The 25,403-nt window shown below is 40.6% G+C and overlaps 1 protein-coding gene across 1 annotated transcript in view; it reads left to right on the plus strand.

Annotated features, from left to right (window-relative positions):
- The first annotated feature begins 732 nt into the window (after positions 1-732).
- The window catches only part of LOC113121087 (adenylate cyclase type 1-like), a 45,401-nt gene continuing 20,730 nt past the window's right edge, over positions 733-25,403 (plus strand). Inside the window, exons 1-5 of the mRNA XM_026291325.1 lie at positions 733-1,905; positions 5,740-5,889; positions 15,637-15,755; positions 17,463-17,574; positions 23,675-23,802. Of these exons, the coding sequence (XP_026147110.1) occupies positions 1,288-1,905; positions 5,740-5,889; positions 15,637-15,755; positions 17,463-17,574; positions 23,675-23,802 (1,127 nt within the window). The 5' untranslated portion in view covers positions 733-1,287. The remainder of the gene's footprint in view (positions 1,906-5,739; positions 5,890-15,636; positions 15,756-17,462; positions 17,575-23,674; positions 23,803-25,403) is intronic.

Below are 25,403 nucleotides of genomic sequence, written 5' to 3' on the forward strand. Positions count from 1 at the left end.
GGAAAACTCTATGATATAGTTCAAATGTGATTTCACATCAAATGTAACATTTATAGAATGAACTCAGTAGGGTATGGTTTCTTACAAGAAGCGAGACATGGAACATCCACACCAACGGGAGATAACCTTATAATTATTTTAACAGTGCACACTTTAATTTTGGATGTATTTAGAATGTCAATGTGTTAATCTTCCATTAGCCTTTCTGAAAGTGTTTCCAGTGATTTCATTTCCCTGTATTGTTATTATCTGCTGTGGCATGAACGCACAATTTTCTTAGACCTAAATGTATTGTTTTTAGTTTGACCAGTCCTAGCAATGAGATAAAGAAACGAACTAAATAACAATAACTTTATGTTTATGTGTTTTGAAAGTTGTCAGGGACCCTAACAGCGCCCAAACTCTGCTTCTATTCTGGGTTTAGGGTCCGAGGGGGACTCCAGCGCTCTCTTGATGGGTCATTTAACAGCAGCCAAGTGAACACAAGGAGCTCATCATGAATGGAGGAGCAGGCACACCTCCTCAACCCCATTGTCCCAAGGTAAAATCCACTTAGGCACCCGGCGGTAATCAATTTAGCCGCAGATGCGCGAGAATAAAAGATGAATGCGATCTGTAATCCGCAACACCTGCTCCGCCGCCGGATCGGTAACGGCACTCCAAACAAAGGCTCGAGCTGGAATTAAAGTGCTTAATTAAAAGGCCACTGATCAGTGCGCTATTTATAGGCGCACGGCGGGGAGACTCTCCAGGGTTATTTCGGCTTTAGTGAGTCGAAAACGAAAACAGCTCGTTTTATAAACACGGAGGCTGCCCTACTGCTCGCCGTTTTCCCATTTAAAACGAGCCCTGTCAGAGCTGCGCTGCTGTCTTGTCTTATCTTTTTTGAGGACTGGGAGACGTGCCTGGGTTCTCAATCTCGCGCTGACATTGCGCATGCGTGATCCGGCCGCGGCGCTGAGATGCAGCTGTGGGATGCGGAGAGGGGAGTCCCGACACTGGGCGATCGATGTTAACCTCTTTCTGGTGCCGAGCAAACGCAGCGGGTGGGCTGTTCCCTGGAGACCGCCTTGAGGAGGGAGGAGAGAGAGCGAGGGGGAGAAAAGAGGAGGCGCTCGTTACAACAGTCACCAACCTGTGGATGGTGGCGGCGCGTGCTGCGGATTAGAGACTGTCTCGCGCTGGGGTCAGTGCGCGCGAGTCCGTCTCGAGGCACGACGGTAGCCGCCAGGACAGCGACCACTAAGTGCCAGACATGCGCTGCTTGTGAAGAAGAGCTCTGGCTGTATGAATGGCCCCGCTATGGACGAAGTTCCGTTTCCCAGTGTCCGCACGCGGCGGAGGAAAAGTCGCTGCCTGGCCGGAGCGTGCGAGCGCGAGTTTGACTGCAAGGAGCTCGAGACTCTCTTCCAGAAGTACAACCTGAAACTTGAGCAGACCGCGACGCTCAAAGCGCTGGCCATCCTCATCCTCGCCGCGTTCGCGCTGGCGCTCGTGGAGCTGCTCTCCGCTGGCTCGCGCTTCACCATGTCCAAGGGCTCGCACCCGGTCCACTGCGTCATCTTCACCTCACTCTTCATCGTCACCAACGTCAAATATCTGCAGGTCACGCAGCTGCAGCAGATCGCGCGGCTTGCGCTGCTTTTCAGCTTCACTTTCGCGTTGCTCTGTTGCCCATTTCCTCTCGTGCTGGGTTACGGGTCGCAGGGCGCGCAGGGGCCTGACGCATCGAGCGCAACACCTGAGCAAGGGGTCTGGCAGCTGATGCTCGTTACGTTCGTTGCTTACTCTCTGCTACCTGTCAGGACGCTCTTTGCGGTTTTGTTCGGCATCCTTGTGGCTGCGTCTCACTTCATCGTGACGGCGACATCGGTAACGGCGCGTAGATCTCGCGTGTGGACACCGGTAAGTTTTGTCATTGCACGTTCCATCCCTAAAAAAATCGCATTTATTGCTTTTGGCGTGTCATATAGGCTGATGCACAAGCGATTAGCGCGCTCGGCGGAGCATGAGGTCTGTGGGCGCACGCACTGCAAGTGCACACAGGTGGCGTGAAGAGCGCGCAAAGGCCAGTCTGACTTCAGCACCACTGAGGATGGACAGCTCCTAGAGAGAGCAGTCAGTCAGAAACCTATCAAAACTTATTTTATGTAAAATTATCCACAAAAAAATCCACCATAAAGTCAGTTAATGGTTAATTCAAAAATATGTGTATACATATATATATATATATATATATATATATATATATATATATATATATATATATATATATATATGTCAGCACAGTTTTGGCTATAAACACAAGGCTGCAGCTCTGATATTAAGTTAAACTGTTTTATACAGTTCAGTTTGTTTCCGACAAAAACTGGTCAGGAACAGCATGCTTGAAGCTACAGAGATTTACCTTTACCACAAAATTGTTAACAATCTATTTTAATACTTCTAAACATTATAAATGTTATTTCACATTTAACATTTCACAATATACTGTTTGGGGCATTCCACCCCCCCCCCCCCCCCCCCCTCCAACACACACACATTTAGGCATCAGGCTTATACTTAAAGAGAAGGTTAAATAAAAATAAAATAAAATACAAGTCTGCCATCATTCATCCATATGTCATTCCAAACCATTGAGTTTTTCCTTCTGGAAGATAAAATACATTTTGGAAAATGTCTGTAATTGAAGCTGGATATGTTTGCTATGTGTTTTTTTGCTGAAGTGAAATTAAAAACAGAAACAGCATTACTGAAATAGATACCAGTCACAGAGGGATAAGGCTCCACTAACAGAAGTGAGTTTTGATTAGGTTAGAGAAACAAAATTAAAGAAACTGACATGAAAATAAGAGGCTAATTTCAATATCACTACTGTTATTGTTATACATACATCAATGGTGTCTCTGAGACATTAAACAGCATAAATCTAAACAGAACAAGAACGATCAAATGAAAGGAGTGAGGCTGTAAACAGAGCAAGATTTTAATCTTAATATGGAGAGTATTTGTATGCATTGACCTTTCATTTAATCCAGCAGACGGACAAAATGACAGATTTCAGTTCAGCTTGTAACGTCTACGCTTCTTATTTACCGAATGCTGTGACAGTTTCACAAGTCTTGCTACATCCTTGCTGGATGCTAAATGATGTTTGTGACAAATGCTCACACAGGAATTGCAGCTTCTATCATCAAAAACCAACCTGTGAGAACAGGGACTAGATTTGGTGACCTACTAAGCCTTGATTTCATCGGAAAGACTGGTAGAGTGCCTGAAATCCAATCAAAATGCTCCAAAGACCTTAAGCAAGGAGGATCAACATAAACTCATTAAAAAAACCTCATCTAAAAATACCAGGATACCACTTCACATTAAAACAACAGCATTGCACAGCACACAGATACAGTATTTCATTATTGCTCTCCAAATTTCAAGTGCACTTCACGTCTAGACACAAGTGTCACCGTTCACATGCTGAGTTAATGAGTTTTTTTTTTTTTTTTTTTTTTTTTTTACAACCCTTTCACTCACAACCCAGACTGTCACAGCATAACCTTGATGAACATCGCATTAAGATACAGGACGGTCAGCTGTCTATAAGCCACATGACTTTAAATCCTTGATCAGGGATAACCAATCAATACCCAAAAACAAATATTGTCAGTGTAAACTGATAAACATAGGTGTGACATGCATTTTTTTTGGCTCATTAAAAATCAATCTTGCTGCCACGTTCTGGATTAATTGTAAAGGTTTGATAGAACTGGCTGGAAGACCTGCCAAGAGAGCATTGCAATAGTCCAGTCTGGACAGAACAAGAGCTTGAACAAGGAGTTGTGCAGGATGTTAAAACTCAGATATAAACTCAAAATTGCAAGACAAACACTATTGTGAGATTAAAAACTCTGTTTTGTAAGATATAAATGCAGAAATGTCAGATATAAACTCACAATTTGTGAGATATAAACTAATTTTGAGATAGTCTCAGAACTGTAAGATGTAAAAAAAGTGAGATAATCTTACTTAAAGATTTACATACAACTTACAATTATTATAGAAAAGTCAAAATGGACTCTGAATTCCCTTTTCTCAGAATTGCAAAGAAAAAAGTCTGAATTGTGAAAAATCAGAATTGCAAGATATAATTGCAGAATTACGAGATATAAATTTCGAATTCTCAATTTTGAGAAGAAAAATCTGCATTTTAAGATATAAATTTGCAATTTTCAGGATTGTGAGATAAAATATTTAAAATTACGTTTTTTAAAGCAACAACAACACTGAGGGTACATTTACACTAGTGTATTTTCTTTCTAAAACATACATTTTGCTTCGGTTACACCTGTCGTTTATGCTACTCGTGCTGCAGACCCCGTTTTAGATGGAGAACTTTTGAAACCGATGTCATGGCTGCCCACATTCGCTTTGCATATCCTCGACAACCGTGTAAACAATAACATCATGCTCATTGTTTTACTGGCACGAATGGTCACGTGATATGCGTTTTTGGTTGTGTAGAGTGGAAGGAGATCATTTCTGAAAAGAAGTGAAAACGCCAGTGTAGACAAGGATCATTTTCATTTTAAAACGCTTTTTTAAAACAAAACACTAGTGGCAACAGGGCCTGAATTGTGAAACGTAAGGTCAGCATTCTGAGGGGAAAAAAATAAAAATAAAAGAAAGTTTAAATTCTGAGTTTATATTTCTCATATTTTTATCTCATATTTCATATGTATTTTTTCTCAGAATTGTGAAAAAAGTCAAAGTGATATAAAAATAATTATTCCATGGCAGAAAACAGGCTTCCATATGCCACATTTCTTATTAGCCTTGTTAGCTAATTTGTAAACCTCATAACCTTGCTTTGTGCTATTTAACAAATGGCCTTCATTTTCATTTACAAAGGGGCTGTTAAAGGGGTCATATGATGCCATTTCACACATAAATAGAGATCAGTGGTTAAGTTGTATTTATAACACTGAACCAAAAGAGTTCGTCACACGCTTTAAGCATTTGGCCAAACACACCCCACTGAATAGCTGGCCAATCAAAGCATACCTCGCTTTTCAGAACAAGAGCTTTGTAAAAATCTACGCATTTCAGAAAGACAGGGCATAGGGGAGAACAATAATTTACAGTATTTGGAAAATAATGTGTTTTTTAACCTTTAACCGCATAAACCCATTTCATTACACCAAATACAGCAAATAATGTTATATTTTAGATTATGTTTTAAAACAATGCATAGACCAATTGAAGGGATTCTGGGTAATCTAATATTCTGTTGATCTATAAATGAACAATACAAAGCCTTTAATTTGCACCCATTTGAAGTGATCTGTCTCAAAACCCAGGCAATTGCTGATTCTTTTGGTCACAGAAGCTAATCCGTAGAGATTCTCTGGCTATCTAGCGTAGGGGGTTTGTGTTTGTCTCCGCACTCGAGTTTATCATCTCAGGATGGATTTTAAAAAAAGAACCTTCTGCCCCCGTTCTCGGCATCTGTTTCTGTCTCTCCTTCAAGCTAGTTTCGCTCTTTGCCCCCATTTCTCACTCCCGTTCACACACACACACACACACACACACACACACACTTACCAGTATGCCACTCCTAATCACTGAAAGTTCATATTCAGTCACTGAATGTTGTTTAAATGTCAGAATCCTTCAGCATGGTCTGATAAACAGAGATGGTCACACAGACCCTGTTATTTTTCTCTCTCTCTGTGTGTGTAGCTGGTAGCAAATGCAGTGTTGCTGGTTGGCGTGAATCTGTCGGGTGTGTTTGTGCGAGTCCTTACTGAGCGCGCCCAAAGGAAGGCCTTCCTACAAGCCAGAAACTGCATCCAACAACGCCTGCAACTAGAGGATGAGAACGAGAAACAGGTCAGACTTTCAAGACACGTGTACTGGCATACATGCAAATGAACAGCTGCATGATTTCAATGTTTCATTTTTTCCCACAAGTTAAAGTTGTAGTTTTGACAGGTAATTTACCTTGCAAGATTGCTTTCATTCCCCTACCCCCACTTCCACACGCACACACAGATGCATGTAGGCTAAGACACACAAAACAGTTGTGAGATTGGGTCTAAGGTCAGGTGCTTGACTTAGTTGGTATTCAGGCTGTATGAAACTTTAATGCCATTATAGCCCACCAAAAGCCCCTCAGAACAAGCTCTCAGTGCTACTTAATGTGAGTAATGGCTTAGCATTTTTATTCGACTTACTAACTGCAAATGTAAACTTATAAGTCAAATTGAAATAATTCAATATCCTTTTTAGTTTCCTACTGTTCGCTTTGTGTAAAATTTAACAGTACATGTTTAAAAAAAAAGAAGAAAAAAAGCTTGATAAAAGTTGAATTAGAATTTAAGTTCAATTAATGTTTTCAATGAATTACAATTCAACAGTAATGACTTAAAAATCTGTTCTTGCTCTTACAAGTATTTCAATGGGGGTAAGAGGGTGTTTGTTGTCAACTGTTCAGAATACGTGAAATAAAGTGCGCGCCTCAGTAATAAAAAGTTCCTCACACAGCTCCAGAGGGTCGATTAAGGCCCCCTGTACTGAATCCATGTGTTTTTGTAAAATAAATATCTAGATTTCAAATGTAATAATTTTTTTTTCTCACTTCTACTGACTGCGGGGAACTGGAAGATGTGCAGATGGATATTGTAGTTCGTCAGTGCTGCATGGTTTGTGACGAGCGTGGAGAGACAACAAAACAATAAGCTAGTAATGAATTAGCACAAAATGAAGATTTGGAAAGAAAACATTGGAGGATTTTGAAATAAGCCAAGAGGAGACTGGTTTTCCTTTTCTAAAGTAAGGGAACTTTGTTTCCTTTGCTCCTACATTTCCCAGAGGCACGTGCAAACAATGCATACGTATTCCATCTTCCACCTGAATGTCTTCCGATTTCCAACAGTCAGCAGAAGTGAGAAATTGAAAGGTTTGGAAGAGCAAGGATGATTTTTATATAACTTCGATTGGATTATTCTGAAAGAGGAAAGCTACATACACCTACAGTAGGATGCTTCGTGCGGGAGTATGAGATGGATGAAATTTCATTCTTGGGTGAACTAACCCTTTAAATCGAAGGTGACAGATTATAGATTTGTGCAAAAGTTTGGTGGTATTTTATACATTTCTATAAAAAAAAATATTGCAAAATGATGGCGTTTCCATTAACCAATGTTATACGACTAAAAAAATAACTATTTGCCTCCCGCTATAAGTCATGGCAACGGATTTTGGTATGGTATTTATAGGAGGTCTATGTGTGTATCTTTACTGATGCAGCAGAGACCCGTTTCAGAAACGTGTGCTGTGTGGCTGGAATAAACACAAGCATTGATTAGTGTGGCCACAAATGGCTTCAGATGTGTGCAGTGTAACTTGTCTAAGCATTAATGGTAGGGAAAGCCCCTTATACTGGAGAACAGCCACGTATGATGTGTTTGAGAAAAACCTCCTGAAAAACCACCTCATGTTAGCGTACTTTTTTTTGTTATATATAGGTGTTTTTGCTAAATTGATGCATTACCATGCATTACCAAATTTTGCAGTTTCAATTTGCGAAATTTGAAGGGTTATTGGTAACGCGCCCATAAAAAAAAAAAAAAAAAGTTTTGAACCTGACATTGTTGGTGTGGTACAAACGTATGAGAATGAATGAGATCAACAAAAAGGTATTTTAATTAGAAAATCCAGGAGACAGGTAAATAAATCCACATTAGATCAACGAATAAACAAACAAGAAAGGACAAAATACCAAACAGGATGACTTTAAGGCAGCTCACTAGGGGATAACAGTTTGCCCCCTCCTGGAACGGCACCTCCTTGTGCCAACAAAAAAGTCCAGAGCAGGGTGGGTGGGGGTTCAGGAGGAGGGTGTGGGGCAGGCAAGGAGCAGGCAATGGAGAGGGAGCATAGTCCATAGTGCCAGGGCAGAGTGGATGGAGGGAGTATCCAGGGAGGAGCTGACAACACCAGGGGCAGATTGATGGAGACTGAGCCGATGGATGAGGAGCCCAGGATGGAGCGTGGGCGGGGATTCCCTCTAAGCCCTCGATTTCCACCAGTACTCCCTAGGGGGATGGGCGGTGTTGCCTGCTCACGAGACCGACCAAACGGTATTGAGACTCGGGCTCCAGGGTGGTGAAAGGCTCATTGACGGTGATGCTTGCCAGCTCACGTTGGCTCTGGAAATGGCTCCGTGCAGCAGGATGAGAGCTGGCTGGTCTCTGCTTTGGGAGTAGGACTGGAGAGGTCCTCACCAGTGGAGCAGGCAGAGAAATATAGTCCACTGGTCTCCAGCACCCACTCCACATATGTAGCGAAGTTATCCCGAGGACCGATCCCGGAGAGGCATGCTTTGGATCACTCGCTGAGGCTGGAGATGTAAAACACACAAAGTGAGCGGTCTGTGTAGTACTTTAGGGATGCCAATTCCAAAAAAATCCCCGATGTGAGATTCTAGGACGCAGTCCTTCTGCTCCAGGTATAAAGGCGGGCGTACACGGTGCGATTTTTGCTGTCGTACGAGTTCGCATGAGATTTTTTTCAATCGTGTTGAAATCGCGTATTCTCGCATCGTCGCGGCTCGTATCATTTGCGATGAATTATGAGCCGAGCAGAGTGGCTTACGAGCACTTCCCGACCTCCCGATCATTTTTAAACATGTCTAAAAAGTTAGTGAGCTATCGGTTTGAATTTGTGACATGTGTGCGGTTGAACTGATTTGTTGATTTATCTGAAGTTGACCAATCACGAACTAGGAAGAAAGATGAAGACGGCAGCGCCACGGCGAATGTGGACTATTGACCAGGAGGATAAACTTGCTGAAGTCTGTCAGGAACAGCTTGCGCTGTATGATGTTTCTAGCAACGTATTCCAATGTCTTTTTAGTTCTCTCTCTCTCTCTCTCTCTCTCACACACGCATATGTAGTTTACAGGGACTTTCCATAAACGTAACGGTATTCTATACTGTATATCTCCATACACTACCTCTATCCATCAAGGAAAATGCTTGTTTAAAATTTCTATTAAACACCGTATAGTATTTTTTAAAGCCATTTGGTTTACGAGGGCACAGTAATTGTCCTCACAAACCATGTTTGCATTTTTATACCCATTTCAGATATTTATAAACCATATACAAGAACACATACACAGGGTAACCAAACGTCCCGGTTTCCTATTGCTGAAAAATAACCTGTACGTGTAGGAAAAAGTCACGGCTCGTATCAATATTTTATATGCAGTTATGAGAGAGGGAGAGCAGTTACATTAGGCGCGTTCCACTTGAAGCAGCGCTGCACAGAATGATCACCTGTATGACATCAGAGTACCACGAGAGCGATTCAAATGCATTGGATATGTGTGCTCTCTTATCGCTCTCGTGGTAATTTAATGTCATACAGTGATCCTTCTGTGCGTGCAGCTGTGCTTCAAGTCGAATATCTATCAACTTCGTGCGATTGCTTCTGGAATTCGCAGGTTGTAAAATCGTGTCATACATCATGTCGTCCGTACGATTTTCAGATAAACTCACTCGTGCTGTGTGCGTGGACATACGATCTTCCGACCATCCGAATTCGCACCGAATTCGCACTTAACAGGGCAACATTAGGATTGTCCATGTTGACTGAGGGGAAACAGGGGGAAAAAAAAGCAGCAAAAACTGTGTTATTCTGTTATGGGCTAGTGAGGTACAAATGTACAAGGATGAAGGAGATCAACAAAAAGGTATTTTAATTAGAAAATCCCAGAGACAAGGTAAATAAATCCACATTAGATCAACAAATAAATATAAATGAGAACGGACAAAATACCAAACAGGAAGAAGGCTTTAAATAAGGCAGCTGAAGAGGGGAAAACAGGTGGAGGGAGTTAACTAATAATTACTAATGAGCAAATTAACAAACAAACTGTAGAAACAAACAAGGCAGGAGAAAGGGAATCACAGAAAACTAAACCAAAACAGATCATGACCATAACAGCTATACCACAAAGATATTCAGTAGCACAACTGTTTGAACATTGATAAATGTTTCTTGAGCAACAATTCAACATTTTAGAATGATTTCTGAAGGATCATATGACACTGCCATACATAAAAGAAAAATGTGCATTTTGAAATACTGTATATTAGAAAATATTTATTTTAAATTGTAATACTATTTTACAATATAAATGTTTTTATTATGCTTTTATTAAAATAAATGCAGCTTTGTTGAGAATATGAGACCATAAACGATCTTACAGACCACAAACATTGTAACGGTAGAGTATAACATTTTTTACAACTTTCTAACAAGGCTGTCACTGTTAAGATTCACTCCGGGAAGGAATGATGGAGCCATGGATAAACGAAACTGTAATTTATTAAATCCAACACACAGGGTAAATTCACACTTGTAAGGGAAGGAAGAGACACGTACACAACCGGTAGACCCAACAAATGAGGAATGCACAGACTGGAACTAAATACATGACTTAACCAATTGGGAGGAACACGGGTGAACAGAATTATTAATTGAGAGACAACGAGGACAGGAACTGGAAGGACCAAATAATGGTACATGAGGGAGAAACACAAAGACAGACCAATCCTGACATTTCGCCCCCTCCCAGAAGTGCCATAGAACCAACAGAGGGAGTGACAGGTGGGTGAAGGCTCAGGAGGAGGATGGAAACATGGGAGGGGCCTGGCAGACAGAGTCCAGGGATGTGATGATGGAGGGAGGAGCCAAGGAGGAAAAGGGAGGAGCCAGGGCGGATCAGACAGAGGAATGAGCCAGGGAGATGACAGAAGGGATTTAGAGCATGTGGCGCAAGGTGGGAACCAGCGATTGAGGTGCCCGAGGCGGAGATGGAGAGCCAATGAGCCAGGTCGACAGGCAGACCAGCAGAGCTTGCACCATACTGATGGGCTAAAGGCAAGAGAGTATGGCTGGGTGGTCATTTGTGAGCCTACCGTGCTTAACTTGGGACCAGGAGCCCTCTCAGGGTTGAGCGTGGGAACAGGAGCCTTCTCTGGGCTAGACATCAGAACAGGAACTTTCTCTGGGCTAGACATGGGAACAGGAACATTCTCTGGGCTTTTTCAGATGGGAGGGACAGAGTTCACAGACAGAGGAGGGAGGAAAGGGGGCAGGTCAGTGAACAAGTCAATTAAATTTTTCTCTGCTTTGCATTCTCCCAAATACCTTTTCAGCTCACCGTCAGCCATGGTGCAGGGGGCGGAGTTTCTCTCCACACTCTTTCTGTCCACGGCTTTCTTCCTCATGGTGGGCGTTGCAGCCACCTCTCACACCTGGTTTGATGATCTGTGAGGCTCTGGCTCTGTGGCGATCCTCAGCACATCTACTGTATAAGCCCAATACTAAATAAAACATTTAGTTTATATACTTTATATACTTAAAGCAAACTCTTTGCCATATCTGCTGAATTTGCGATATTGCTATAGGATATTGCGGAATGGACATTTCTGGAAAAAAATGCACACACAGCAGATTCAAAGATTCTTTTGCAGTGGCAAACTACCACAACAAACCAGATCCACCATCCCACTGTAATTCTCAGTGAGACTGCTTCATCTTTCGCTGTCATTGTGGATTACATCAATGATAAAGAATGTGAATCAAATAGCAACATTAGCATAACTTATCTCCCTTCACTGAGCTTTGGGTAGATTGCAGTGGATAATTACTGAATGATTTATAAATGAAGTGGAGAGGGGCATAAGATGGAAAGATGCAAAACACACTCATACAAACTAAAGTGGAGAGGACACTTTCCCCTTGTTCCTTAGCGACTGAAATTGGTTATAATTGTTTGTACATGACTCATCCACCTCCTACCCAACAAACTCCCTGAATAGAAGGTAACACCACCCACTCTATACATCACACCAAGCTGTACCGCACAACTCTCTCTCTGACAGTCAAACTCTCGCACAACACGTGTGCGCTCACTGCGGAGATATGGACTGGTCTCTCATCTTTCCATTTGGACTTACAGATGATCTGTCATTTATATGCACTAAAGTGCACATTCAGAAAGAAAGGCTAATGTATTGATTTCAAAAGTTTCTTGCAAAGATGAATTAAATCACAAGGACGGAGAATATTTGAGTAAAAAAAAACTATTATGATTAAATGGAAAGTGGGAGGCCAAAGAGACATGGATGTTTTGTTTCAACTTCTATATTTTTTTGTGCTTTAACAATAGTAATTATAAATCGTCATAAAAATAGTAAAAAAAAGTATAATAATATTTCTAATAGTAATTGTAAATATAATTATTTATAATAATAATAATGCTAATAGTACTATTACTATGACTACTTATTAAAAATATACATTGTTAAAAATATACATTGGTGGCCAAAATTATTGGAACACTTAGCATATTTAAGAGTTTTAAGTTGTTGTGGTTGAATTGGCCATTATAATACCCATAAAACGAACCATTGCCAGATACTGGCAAATGAAGGTATCTGCTTGGAACATCGAAAATTATGGACCGGCCTCCTCAAAGTCTGTACCTTAACCCCATCAAACAAATTTGGGGAAAGTTAGAAAACTAGACAGATCTATTGTACATTCAAAGGAAAGCCTTTTGCTTGAGTTTCAGAAGGCATTGGATAACATTAGTTCTTAGGAAATATATTGATTCTATGCCAGAGAGATGTGCTGATGTACTTGCTGCAAAAGGTGGCCATACCGAAAATCAAAGTTAAAAGTGGATAAAAACAGTTAGACCTACTTCATGTGATATTTGTTATGCTTCAAACAACCATCTGCATGTTTCATGAAGGTTAAGGGAAACGGGTAATAATTTCAGATCTGTCAGGTGTTCTAAAACATTTTGGCCACCACTATATATATATATATATATATATATATATATATATATATATATTAATGCTGTCAAAAAAATGAATCACGATTAATCGCAACCAAAATGAAAGTTTTTGTTAACATAGTATGTGTGCTTATTATGTATATATGAATACACACCCATACAATATATATTTAGTATGTATTTACACGTACATATATTATATAAAGTATAATGTAAAAAAAAAGTTTGACAGCACTATTAAAAAGAAATTCAGTTATTTTGAACTTTAAACTATTATTCAAGGAATCTTAAGAAAAATCGTATTTTCCCCAAAATTTTCACAACTGTGATTAAAATAATTTTGTTTAGCAACAAATTCATATTTTACAATGATTATGCTGCACATATATATCTATTTCCTTATAGCTATGATTGTCAGGATTCTGGACTGTCGGTGTAGTGTTTTCCCGTGTGTGTCTCATTATTAGTTCATCTTGCTCTCCTGTCTGCCCCTTGTTATCTGTCCTATTGAAGTTCTAGCCTGTGCCGTTTTCCCTTGTCTACATTTGTTTCTGTCAGCCTTGTGTATCCCATGTTGGACGGATTAAAGACTTGTGTTTACTGTGAAATCTCCTGCTTCTCCATGCTCCTCAGTGTAGTACAAACGTGGCAATGATTTGGTCATCAAAGAAAAAGAAAACATCTAATGTATACGAAACAGACACTAATGATATTAAGTTAAAAAATTCTGAGACAATTATAATAATGCTGCTACAAACTCTCAACTCAACTCTTAGCTCAACTTTTGAGTGCAAGTGACTGACAAAGTGACCTGTTGGGTTTTTAACACATGTGGCATGGCTTGCTGTGATTTGCTCATCGACAAGGCATTTATCACCTGTTTTTAGTAATGCATGGTTTGGCAAATTAACTATATGCGTTTCCACGGAAACTTACCTTGCCATGCCAACCAGCTCCAACGCTCAGAACTGTGATCTCTCACAGAGATTGGCCACTTTACAGATATCAGTGAGCTCATTAGATAAAATGCATACAGATAACAGAAGTGGCCGGTTTTAAACTAACAGGAACCATAATACAATGGCCATCACAATCATTTGAAAGTTTTTTTTTTATGGAGCTGTTCAGTCGTGACGTCAATTTGAAGACTAACCAGAAGGCCCGGCTTCCCTTGGAAATTTCCATGTCTGTGGTGGACATTACTTAAAGAGACTTTCACATTTGTTACATAAATTACATATTTGCATGTTTACATAGACAACAGTCTTCCGATTTGTCTTAATCTAAAATATGTTAGAGAGTTGATTTGTTGGTCATGTTTGTTCACTGCAGAATTCTTCTAATCCCATTTGTGTTATTTCATAGTTTGACAACACTGTTTTATTAACTTTAATATCTGGACCAATTCTCACTATTAACTGCTTATTAGCATGCCTATTATTAACATATTGGCTTTTTATTAGTACTTATAAAAACATATTCTACATACACATCCCAATACCTAAACATAACAACTACCTTACTGACAATTAATAAGCAGTTTATTAAGGCAAAAAATAATAGTAAATGAATGTAAATTGTGACCCATATTTTTAACGACTTTATATTGTTTTAAATTATGTGGAAAATCATGTTAAAGAATGAATAAATTAATTCTGCAGAGTACTAGAATTATTTATTCGTTTATTCTTTAAACTATTAAACTACTTTAAACTAGTTAAATTTAACTCTTTCCCCACTATTAACGTAATATGGTTATACAGTAGGAGAGCTATTAGAGATCTTCTGGAAGAGTACTGAATCTCCAGATCAAATGACAGATGAAAAAGAAACAGAAACATGCGGTTTCATATGTAAGCTATGCACATGTAAAATAACGTAAAAAACTGCCCAGCTTTACCAAATGAAATGTTGACCCAGTAAGTGGTGTAGGATTGTGTAAGCTTTGTGGGTGTTTCTTGAAGCGATCTTCTCCATCTGTACTTTGATGTTTGTTCTGAAGGCCTTTCGGTCTTAGTCTGAAAAATCTATTTTTTTTTTACTTTTTTTTAAGTTTTTTTTTTATGAAACTTACCTACAACTTACCAAATGCATTAAAGGGATAGTTCACCCAAAAATGAAAATTCTGTCCTTAACTCATACCATTCCAAACCCATAATTCATCTTCGGAACTCAAATCAAGATATTTTTGATGAAATCTGAGATCTTTCTGACTCTAAATAGACAGTAAGGCAATTGTCCAGGCCCAAAAGCTCCATGTGACATCGAAGACTGTCCCGCAAGAGAAATTGTTGAATAAAGTTATTTTTGTTTTCTTTGCACACAAAAAGTATTCTCATAGCTTCGTTAGATTAAGGTTGAACCATTAATGTCAGGTGGACTATTTTAACGATGTTCTTACTACCTTTCTCAGCCTTGAACCTGGTAGTTGCGTTGCTGTCTATGGAGGGTTAGAAAGCTCTCGGATTTCATCAAACATATCTTAATTTTTGTTCCAAAGATGAACGAAGTGTCTTATGGGTTTGGAATGAAAGTTTTGGAACACTAACCCTAACCTAAATTTTTTCTGTTGACATTGTTTTTTTTGTCAGATATTAATACAGAAATTTATTTTGGGAGCCATGAAAATTTTGTTAAAATGATCAAAAATGTTGTCGGTGGCTGGCAACTTTTTTAAAAAGAGAAAAAGAGTTCAACTTGACTGAAGACATTCGGAAACTTGCTGTTTATCCTAAAATGTAATGGAAACATTACAGGAACGCCTTCTCATGAGCCTGCTGCCCAGAAATGTTGCCATGGAGATGAAGGAGGACTTCCTGAAGCCACCAGAAAGAATCTTCCATAAGATATACATCCAACGACATGACAACGTCAGGTACAGAAAGAACGATAGAGAGTGTGTTTCAACAATCAAACCATTCATGTTGAAAACCCACACTCATTCCATGAATGAAGGATGAGAGCATTACACATAGTTTTCTTCCAGACTAGACAGACAGTGTCAATTCCTTTGTACTTAAATTGTGATTGCGAATATTGAATCAGTGAGTCAATAAGAGTCAACAACTCTCCACTCACGCGCAGTCGTCTAAGTTCCTGAGTCTGGCTGCCAACCAAAGCTCGCACAGCATGTATGGCGCCCACAGCGCTAGTGCTATCAACTCAAGAGCTGCTCAATTAACCCACACTGCCCACACACGCAGAGAGATGGAGAGCGAGAGATGGAACAAGGCAGTGCTGGGGGCAAATTCAAACAATAGCACATACACACATATACACACATATGCCATCTTAAAAACCCGTTCCAGCCAAGAGATTGGTGAGTGAAAGATGATTCATGCAAGTAACTTTTCCATGACTAACTGACTGGATAAAAGATGAGGTTAATGCAGGCCCAGCTCCAGATCAAAGATGAAGAGTGGGCTTTATCTCTGAGCGCTGTAAAAGCTATATGTTTGTACTGTCATTGATATCTTGCTGCCATGTTTGCTTAGTTTCGAGATATAGGTTTTATTGAGCTCATAACCTGAGTCAGAAATGCCATTTAACTAAAGACTCTGGAGCCATTTGTATTTTACTGTAGTTTTGAATTGACATTTTTGTTTACTTTCATGTTTGAGTCCTTTTTAATTTAGCTGATATAAGTAGTTGTTTGTTTCAGTTTTTTAAAGTTTAGTTTATATTTAGATGATCACATTTTCATGTTAATTAAGGTTGTTGTAAAATGTGAAATCTTTATATTCAGTAATACATAATCTAAGAGTAAAACAAAAAAATTATTTGTGATCATTTTATTTGACTGAAGTCAGCATGAAATGAGAATGCACTATATTTACTAAATTCATGTAATCAAAAATCTTTTTATTTTTTATTTTTGACCTTATAATTTTTTATCAAAATGTCATAATTTAATCTTCTGATGAAACAATACTTCTCTCTGGTGGCATACACTGCTGAAAAAAAATGTGTAGACATTATTTTCACTCAGAAATTGCAAGTAAATTGCATAAATAATACAAAGAAATGACAAAAACACACTGAAGTAAGATCAATTTAAAAAAACTGAAATAGTATTTTCTTCTAAAGACTCTGTTTTATTTTACAACTTAGAATTTGTTGCGTTTTTTTACACTATATACCAACTTCTCTAATTACAAATCAAATGTTCAGCACAATACAGTCATACAAGATATGTCACTATTTCTGTCATTGCATTTTTATTTAGTTTTTGTTAACAATAATAACACTCCCAATGTGACAATTGAATGATACAATGCTGAGTGCTTAATTGGACTACACTAACGAGCCAAACCCCGACCCTTCAGTTGTATCAAACTCACCCTGTGGACCTCTGGCCTTGGCTAATCTGAATGACTGTAATGTTTTTATGAAAAAAATCCAACATATTCAATAGACCCTATATACTTAATGTTAATTCAAAAGCATGTTTCAGATTAAACTGTTTTTTTTTTTTTTTTTTTTGTGTGAGTTGTCCACATGCCGTTACAAAGAACAGTGTAGGTGTAACACAGTAATGTCTCTTGTGAATCACCATAACTTGTTGTCCTCTTGTTCTGTGCAGCATCCTGTTTGCAGACATCGTGGGCTTTACCAGTCTGGCTTCACAGTGCACAGCCCAAGAACTGGTCAAACTGCTGAACGAGCTCTTTGGCAAGTTTGATGAACTCGCTACAGTAAGTAATGCTATTTACATATGTGTGGAGAGAATCTTAAATCAGTGGGCATATGTGGTAACTTATATGATTGCTCACAGTCTGACTGCAATATGCTAAACAGCATTATAATTATGATCTCCATTTATATATATATATATATATATATATATAAATATATATATATATATATATATATATATATATATATATATATATATATATATATATATATATATATATATATATATACACACACACACACACACATATGTACAGTCTCTCATTCATTTTATTGTCCGGCACATAAAAATCATAAGTTTGATCACTTAGAAAAATGTTAACACACTTTATCCTGAACAGATAGCATTAATTGAAGTGATATCTGGTCTTTAATGTTCACAGAGCAAACTGTGCAAGACAGGTTATTCACAGAAGTTTAATAAAAGCTTAAGGGTTTGTTCTGATCCCAAACAATAGTAACAGAGATACTTGTCTTAGCAAACACTAGTAAATATTTCAGCAGGCCCTCACAGTAAATGCTAAATTGCCATCCTGACAGCTATGATGGTGTTTGCATTTTTCAAAGGTGCTGTCTGAGATCCTACATGTGTGTCTTTGATGTTGAATAACTGCAAATTATAACTGCAGCTTTTACTAGAGGCTTTTGCATTATTTGGATCTTTTTCATCACGCATTGTAATTATCAATCCAAGTAAAACGCCTAGGTTATGTATGTAACCCTCGTTCCCTGAAGAAGGGAATGGAGACGTTATGTCAAAAAGAGACTGATGAAATGGGGTCTCACCTGAGAGCCCAATCACCTTCAAGTGGTAACAAAACGAGCCAATGGTACACAGTGTACCTTGGTCTGTGGAATTTGCATCGCGAGCTCCGCCCCGTATATAAGGTATATAAGGAGCAGCACAAGCAACTCACATTCAAGTATTCGCTGAGGAGCCGAGCCCAGTGACCCACCTGTTCAGCGGAACAGTGATGTGGCAAAGGGACATAACATTTCCGTTCCCTCTTTCAGGGAACGAGGGTTACATTCGTAACTTAGACGTTTCCTTTCAGTCGGTCATGTTCAATGTCCCTTACAAAATGACACATGGCTGTCTTCCAGTGACCAGTATGTGAGGGCCAATACCTGACACAGAATGCACTGGGTAGCTAGCTGGACATATGCTAGCAGGCTTCCTTATCATAGGATGACTTACAAAGGCAGGTATCAACCATGTGTTGGTGATACACATGAAACTCTGAGGTACCCAGCCCGCAGTGTGTAAGTTTCAACAGAGCTGGCAAGGTGCTTGCCAAGGTAAAGACACACACTTACTGTGGAAATACACATGTGGGATTGCCCAGAAAAAGGGGAATCACAACACATGGAGGCACCTAGTCTAACACAGGGCTGAGCGGTGGGGCATGGGGTGAGTACCTGGGGGACACAGGCTCTACACTGAGATTATAATATCTCGCAAATGTGTTAGGTGTCACCCAGCCCGCAGCTCTACAGATGTCTGTTAGCAAAGCATCATGCGCCAGCTCCCAGGAGGGGGCTACACTATTAGTTTAGTGAGCACTCACCCCTAGGCGGCATGGCAGGTCTTGAGCCTGTTAAGCCAGGACAATAGCATCACCTATCCAGTGGGATGACCTCTGCTTGGATACAGCCTTTCCCTTCTGATGGCCTCCATAACAAACAAAAAGCTTGTCTGGGGCACTGAGTTCTGTCAACATAAGTGCAGAGTGCACGTACCGGAGAGAGCAGCGCCAGGGCTGGGTCTGCGTCCTCCAGGGGCAGCACTTGCAAGTTCACCACTTGATCTCTAAAAGGAGTGGTGGGAATTTTTGGCACATATCCAGGCCGGTCTCAAGATAACATAAGAGTTGGCCGGCCCGAATTCCAGGCACACTTCGTCAACTGACAATGCCTGCAGGTCCCTGACCCTCTTAACCGAAGCCAGAGCCGCCAGGAGCGCAGTTTTAAATGATAAAAACTTTAGAACAAGGGTTCGAAGGGAGCCCTCTGCAATGCAGATAGAACCACTGCAAGGTCCCAAGAAGGAACATGATGAGGGTGAGGCGGATTGAGCCTCCTGGTCGCTCTAAGGAACCTGATGACCAGATCCTGCTTCCCTAGAGACTTACCATGAGCATGCCAAAAAGGCACAACCATGAAGACCTGCTCCTCGTCCTCCCTAATCTTGCACAACGTCTGTGCAAGAAGGCTCACTGGGGAAAACGCATATTTGCGCAGGCCCACTGGCCAGCTGTGCACCAGAGTGTCTGTGCCAAGGGTGCCCTCAGTCAGGGAGTAAAACATTTGGCAGTGGAAATTTCTCTGGAGAGGAGAGGTCTACCTGAGTGTCTCTGAAGCGTTCCCAAATCAGCTGAAACAACTGGGGGTGGAGTCTCCATTTCTCGGGGCGAGACTGCTGACGTGAAAGTTCGTCGGCTGCACTATTGAGCCTGCCCTGGGTATGAATGGCATGAAACAACCTCAGATGCTTCTGACTCCACAAGAGGAGATGTTGAGAGAGTTGCAACATGCAATGAGAGCATAGACTGGCCTGATGGTTGATGTACGTTACAGTGTTGTCTGTATGGACTAAAATGTGCTTGTACCTCAGCAGGGCCATGAAGCAGTGCAGGGCAAGCAAGTCGAAGCAATTGACATTCCACTGAAGTCGGGGTCCTGTCCAGGAACCTGATGCAGCATGCCCGTTGCACATAGTACCCCAGTCTGTGGCAGAGGCATCTGTTGACACAACAGCATGTCTGGACACTGGTTCTAGGGGAATGCCAGTCAATAGAAATGAGAGGTCCAACCACGGGTGAAGGGTCGGAGGCAAGGCCTAAGTGATGGTCACTTGGAGCATGCCCTGTTGCCATGTCTATCTCGTTTGTGAAGCCAGTGCTGAAGCGGTCTCATATGAAGCAAACCGAGTGGTATGACTGCCGCTGCAGATGCTGTATGCCCCAGGAGCTTCTGAAATAGTTTCAGTGGAACCTCTCTCTTGCCCTTGAGTTGACTGGCAGTTCAGCAGTGACTGCGTACACTCGTTCATAAGCTGGGCGAACATGGTGACCCAGTCTATTTCCATACCGAGAAAAGATGTAGAGGTAGAGAAAACGGCTCTTTTAATGAAGGTGTGGGTACAAAAAGAACAAAAAGAAAAATAGAACAAAAAGAACAAAAAGAACAAAAAGAAAATGAGAACAAAGGATTCAAGGAGGATTCAACTCCGGGTTGCCGGTCTTAGGAACGCCGCTTTCCCTGGCGCTTGGCAGGTTTGGGGGCAGAGACGGGCTGCACCGCCCTTCTGCAGCCATCTCCTCGCTGCTGCTGGGGTGAAGGCTGCTGTTATGTCCGAGCGGGAGTGGAGGAGACCACAGTGGGGTGCCCTCAGTGACAAGCAGACTGAGGTGGCTGCGCCAGTGGCAGTGTGGAGGCAGCAGCAGACCACTGGGGCAGAATATGCTTGATGGCCTCAGATTGCTTTGAGCGGTTGATCAGATGCCCTCATGTCTGCCAGGTTTAGCCATAGGTGTCACTCCTGGACCATCAAAGTGGACATCACCTGACCCAAGGAGCATGCAGTAACCTGCAAAAAAGTGCGCGCTTCCTGCAAAACCTCTGGGTCAGCACTGGCCCCGTCAGCTTTTTGAGCACCTTGGCCTGGTAAACCTAAATGGTGGCCATGGTGTTCAGTGCTGAATCGGCCTGACCCACAGCTCTGTAAGCCTTGGCCACAAGCATGGATGAGAACTTACAGGCCTTGGACGGAAGCTTGGGACTACCACACTATGTGGAGGTGCTCTGAGGACACAATTGCATCTCAACAGAATGCTCCACTGGGGGAATCCCAGCATACCCTTTGGCATACCAGAACGGTTTCGAGCAGTTAAATGTGCCTTCCATGAACTGGTCACTTACTGGTGCACCTGTGGGAAGAAAGGAACCAGTGGGGATCCTCGCGATCAGCACGAGCACGAAACAATCGTTCAGCCTCGAGTGCTCGGGACAGGGTGGAGGATTCCACTCAAGCCTGATGCTCTCAGCTGCCTGGTAAAGTACGGCCATCAGCTCGGGATCAGACTCGGGCAATGCTGGCACTCCTAAGAAAGGAAATGCATCCGAATCTTCATCTCCCGAGGACTCAAGCCCACCTTGTAATGTGGCGATCGACATCTGGTCTTCCTCCAGAGCCCCGAATGATATGGCAGGAACCTGAGAGGGTCCAGCAAACTCATCTGGAAATTCAACCCCCTTCAACCTTGTGAGGGGGGTGTGGAGCGAGGAGGCTGGCTCGTCGGGAAAGCCCACATGGTAACCCTCAGATCACTTTGGCCACCAGCCGAAGTAGCCTTCTTACGAGAAGAGGAGCTAGAATGGGGTGTGGCAGAGGGTTCTCTGTACCTTTTAAGGTAATCAAGTCTAGATCTTTACACTGAGATGGTCATGTTCCTGCAATGAGAACATGAGACCTCTTTAAAAAGACGCAAACACAACCTGAACTCTTTTAGAAGCTCTTTCAGTGGTGCTGAAGCGCTCAGGGGAACGCTGGAGCTGAAGGCAGGAAGCTCTTGACGAACCACTGAATCACGCTGTCATACCAACACCAGCTGACTTGCTTTGTAAAAACTCCGGGGAAAACAGCAGGAGATGTGCTCGGTTCTGAAGCGAAAGCTAGAATGTGAGTTGGTTGTGCTGCTCCTTATATACCCACACAGTGGGGTGGAGCTCATGATGCAAATCCCGCAGACCAAGGTACACTGTGTACCACTGGCTCGTTTTGTTACCACTCTTGGGTGAGACCCCATTTGTCAGTCTCTTTCTGACGTAACGTCGTGCGTGACCGACTGAATGGGAACTGTGGTTTCTTGTGTATTAGAAAGAGATAAAAGGAGTTTAGCTTCACATTTTCACCTTTGTAATTTTCCTTTCATGGCTCACTTTGTCTTTCTGTATCTCCAAATCAGCAATTGTAAATCTCAGGCTAAATACAGTCTGTTCCAGAGAAAAGCAAAACTTATTGTGAAATGCAGCTCTCTGTCACAAAAGCTAAAACTATTTTCAAGTTTGACAGTTTGAAATTCAGATAACAGTTGGAAATGACTGACACAGATGGTGCGTGTGTGTGTGTGTGTGTGTGTGTGTGTTGTGACAGGGGGTTTCCCACAGTCTCCTCCTGCCCTGTGGTGCCAGATGGTGCATTTCTAATGAAATAGAACACTCGATCTGTAGAGTTTCTTCTTTTCTATCTTTCTGTTTGTCTCACTTTCTTTAGTTTAAAGTGTTTTATTGTTCTGTTTAATCAATGTGGAGGGCCTAATCCTGATATATTTGCAGAAGGTTGTATCAGAATCTGGGTGTGTTTGTAGTTTTGTAAATCTGACAAAGTGTCTCTTTTAGTCCGTTTGGTCATGTCATCCTACAGAAATTAGTCTAACATGCTGATTTGGTTTTCAAGAAGAATTTCTTATTATTATCTATACTGAATACATTTGTGCTGCTTGATTTTTTTGTGGATTATTTTTTTCAGGATTCATTTAATATAACTGCATTAGATCTTTTGTAACATTATAAATGTCTTCACTGTCACTTTTGTTAAATTTAATTCATTCTTGATGAATAAAAATATTTCATAAACAAAATAAAATCTTACTGAGCCCAAACATTTTGATTAAGTGTAGAAAATTTAGTTTGGTTTTAAAATGGTCAACACACTTAAAATTCACTATAAACCTATTTGTCAATACATATTTTTGCTATAGGCATTTTGTGACTTGGAACGCAAGTTCCAAATAAAGTGACAAGCACAATAACAGAGAAGTTTATTTAATATTTCTTCATTTTGATTGGTAAGTACTCTCATCTGCTCAATTATTAGCTGTCAAAATATGGAAAAATAGTAATAGATTGTTTTAGCAGTACTATAATCATTCTTTCATTCACTCAGAAATTGTGTATATACGTAAGAAATCAGATTCTTTATAACCTGGGGAGAAGTGACATTAATCATCAGACTTGCTTTCAACTATATATCCAATTTATTGGCTTTGTGTGGCTCTTAAACAACTCCCGTCATGCTTCGATGCGTCTGATTGGCAGGAAAACCATTGCAGGAGGATTAAGATCTTGGGAGACTGTTATTACTGTGTGTCCGGCCTGACCCAGCCCAAAGCAGACCATGCTCACTGCTGTGTGGAGATGGGTCTGGACATGATCGACACCATCACGTGAGTGTTTGTGGCCAAATCTCATTTTGTTTTAACACCAGTCACTGTTTTAACAGCAGCAGCAGCTGCTACGATCATCTGACAGACTGTATTTGTAAGCTAGAGTGATTTTATTTGTGTGTGAGTGTGTGTGAGACCACTATATTCATTTCTCTGCTCTGAATTTTAAGGCGGCTTTCACTGCTGCAGTCTCTTATCACCTCACACAGGTGCTAGAATATGCATACACACGCATGCATACACGGACCAGAACTCACACTCACACAGAAATACATCTCTTTCTCTCTGTCTCTGTCTCTCTCTCTGTCTCTCTCTCTCTCTCTCTCTCTCACACACACACACACATACACTTTCCATCTCACATTAGTGTAGATCTCCTGCTTTGTGCTGGTAGCAAACAGAGAAGAAATTCCTCCTGCCAAAGCTCTCTCTCTCTTCAATCATCAGATCCGGCATTATAGTGAGCGATGAGGAGAGAATAAAGAGCTTTTGAAAAAGAGGAAAAAAACCTGACTCTAGTTTTCTAGATGGGAAAATATGGTGTACTGGGTTCCCACAGGTTTATTCCAATGAATTTTTCTAGGACCTTTCTTGTTGTTTGTGGTTTTGTTTGTTATAGTGATTATATGTGGTGATTTAAAATACATTTAAGATCCATTTGCTATAGAACTTGTTGTATATGAATCATCCATGCATATGTTTCATTTTTTTGTACCTTCATTTTTTTTTTATCAAAATGTCAAAACTATTTATTTTCTATCTCTGATCATTTAGTGTTATTTTAGTGTCATTGAGTTATTATTATGTTATTATTTTATTTTATTTTATTTTATTTTATTTCAGTCAATGTTATATTTTAAGTAATGAGAATGTTTTTCATGGTTTTATTTTTAGTTATAATAACCCTCATCTTAATTGATTAACAATGTCACGATCATCAGCTGGAGTGCCCATGAACTCCTGTAGAGGTCAGGACTCTTGTATTTGGTGTCCATTTCCATTCCCAACTCCATTTGCCATAATCCTGTGCTTAGGGCTAATCACCACCAGGTATTCCCCATTACCACTCCCCTATACATACCGTGTTTGGACTCTCATTGGACTCTCAGCATTTCCGATTGGTTTCTTAGTGTTTATTCTTTCCGAGTCTGATTTTGGATTGTGTAAACCGCCTTTGATTCTCTGCCGCCTGCCCCGACCTCAGCCTGGTACTGTTACTGATTTTGGATACCCCTTTACACACTTGATGCCGTTGTTGGATTACTGCCTGTTTGACCACTCTATAATAAACTACTGCATATGGATCCGACCATCTCTGACTCCATGTTACAAACAAAACCAAGTCTGGCCCTACATTTTTTTTTTTACTCAAATTTATGTCATAGTATGGAATATCTGTCACTACTTTTTATCGCAATTTTTAAAAAGTTCAAATAACTTTAATCTTTTGTTTATCTTTTGATCTACTAATGAATTATTTAAAATGGTTTGTGAACAGGTTTAACTAATTAATAAAAAAAATAAAAATAAAAAAACAGACATCTTAATGAAGAAAACAGGTTGTACACAGCTTGAACATCACTATAGTTTAGAGGCAAATT

The sequence above is a fragment of the Carassius auratus genome, chromosome 20 (assembly GCF_003368295.1).
Source record: "Carassius auratus strain Wakin chromosome 20, ASM336829v1, whole genome shotgun sequence".
NCBI lineage: Eukaryota > Metazoa > Chordata > Actinopteri > Cypriniformes > Cyprinidae > Carassius > Carassius auratus.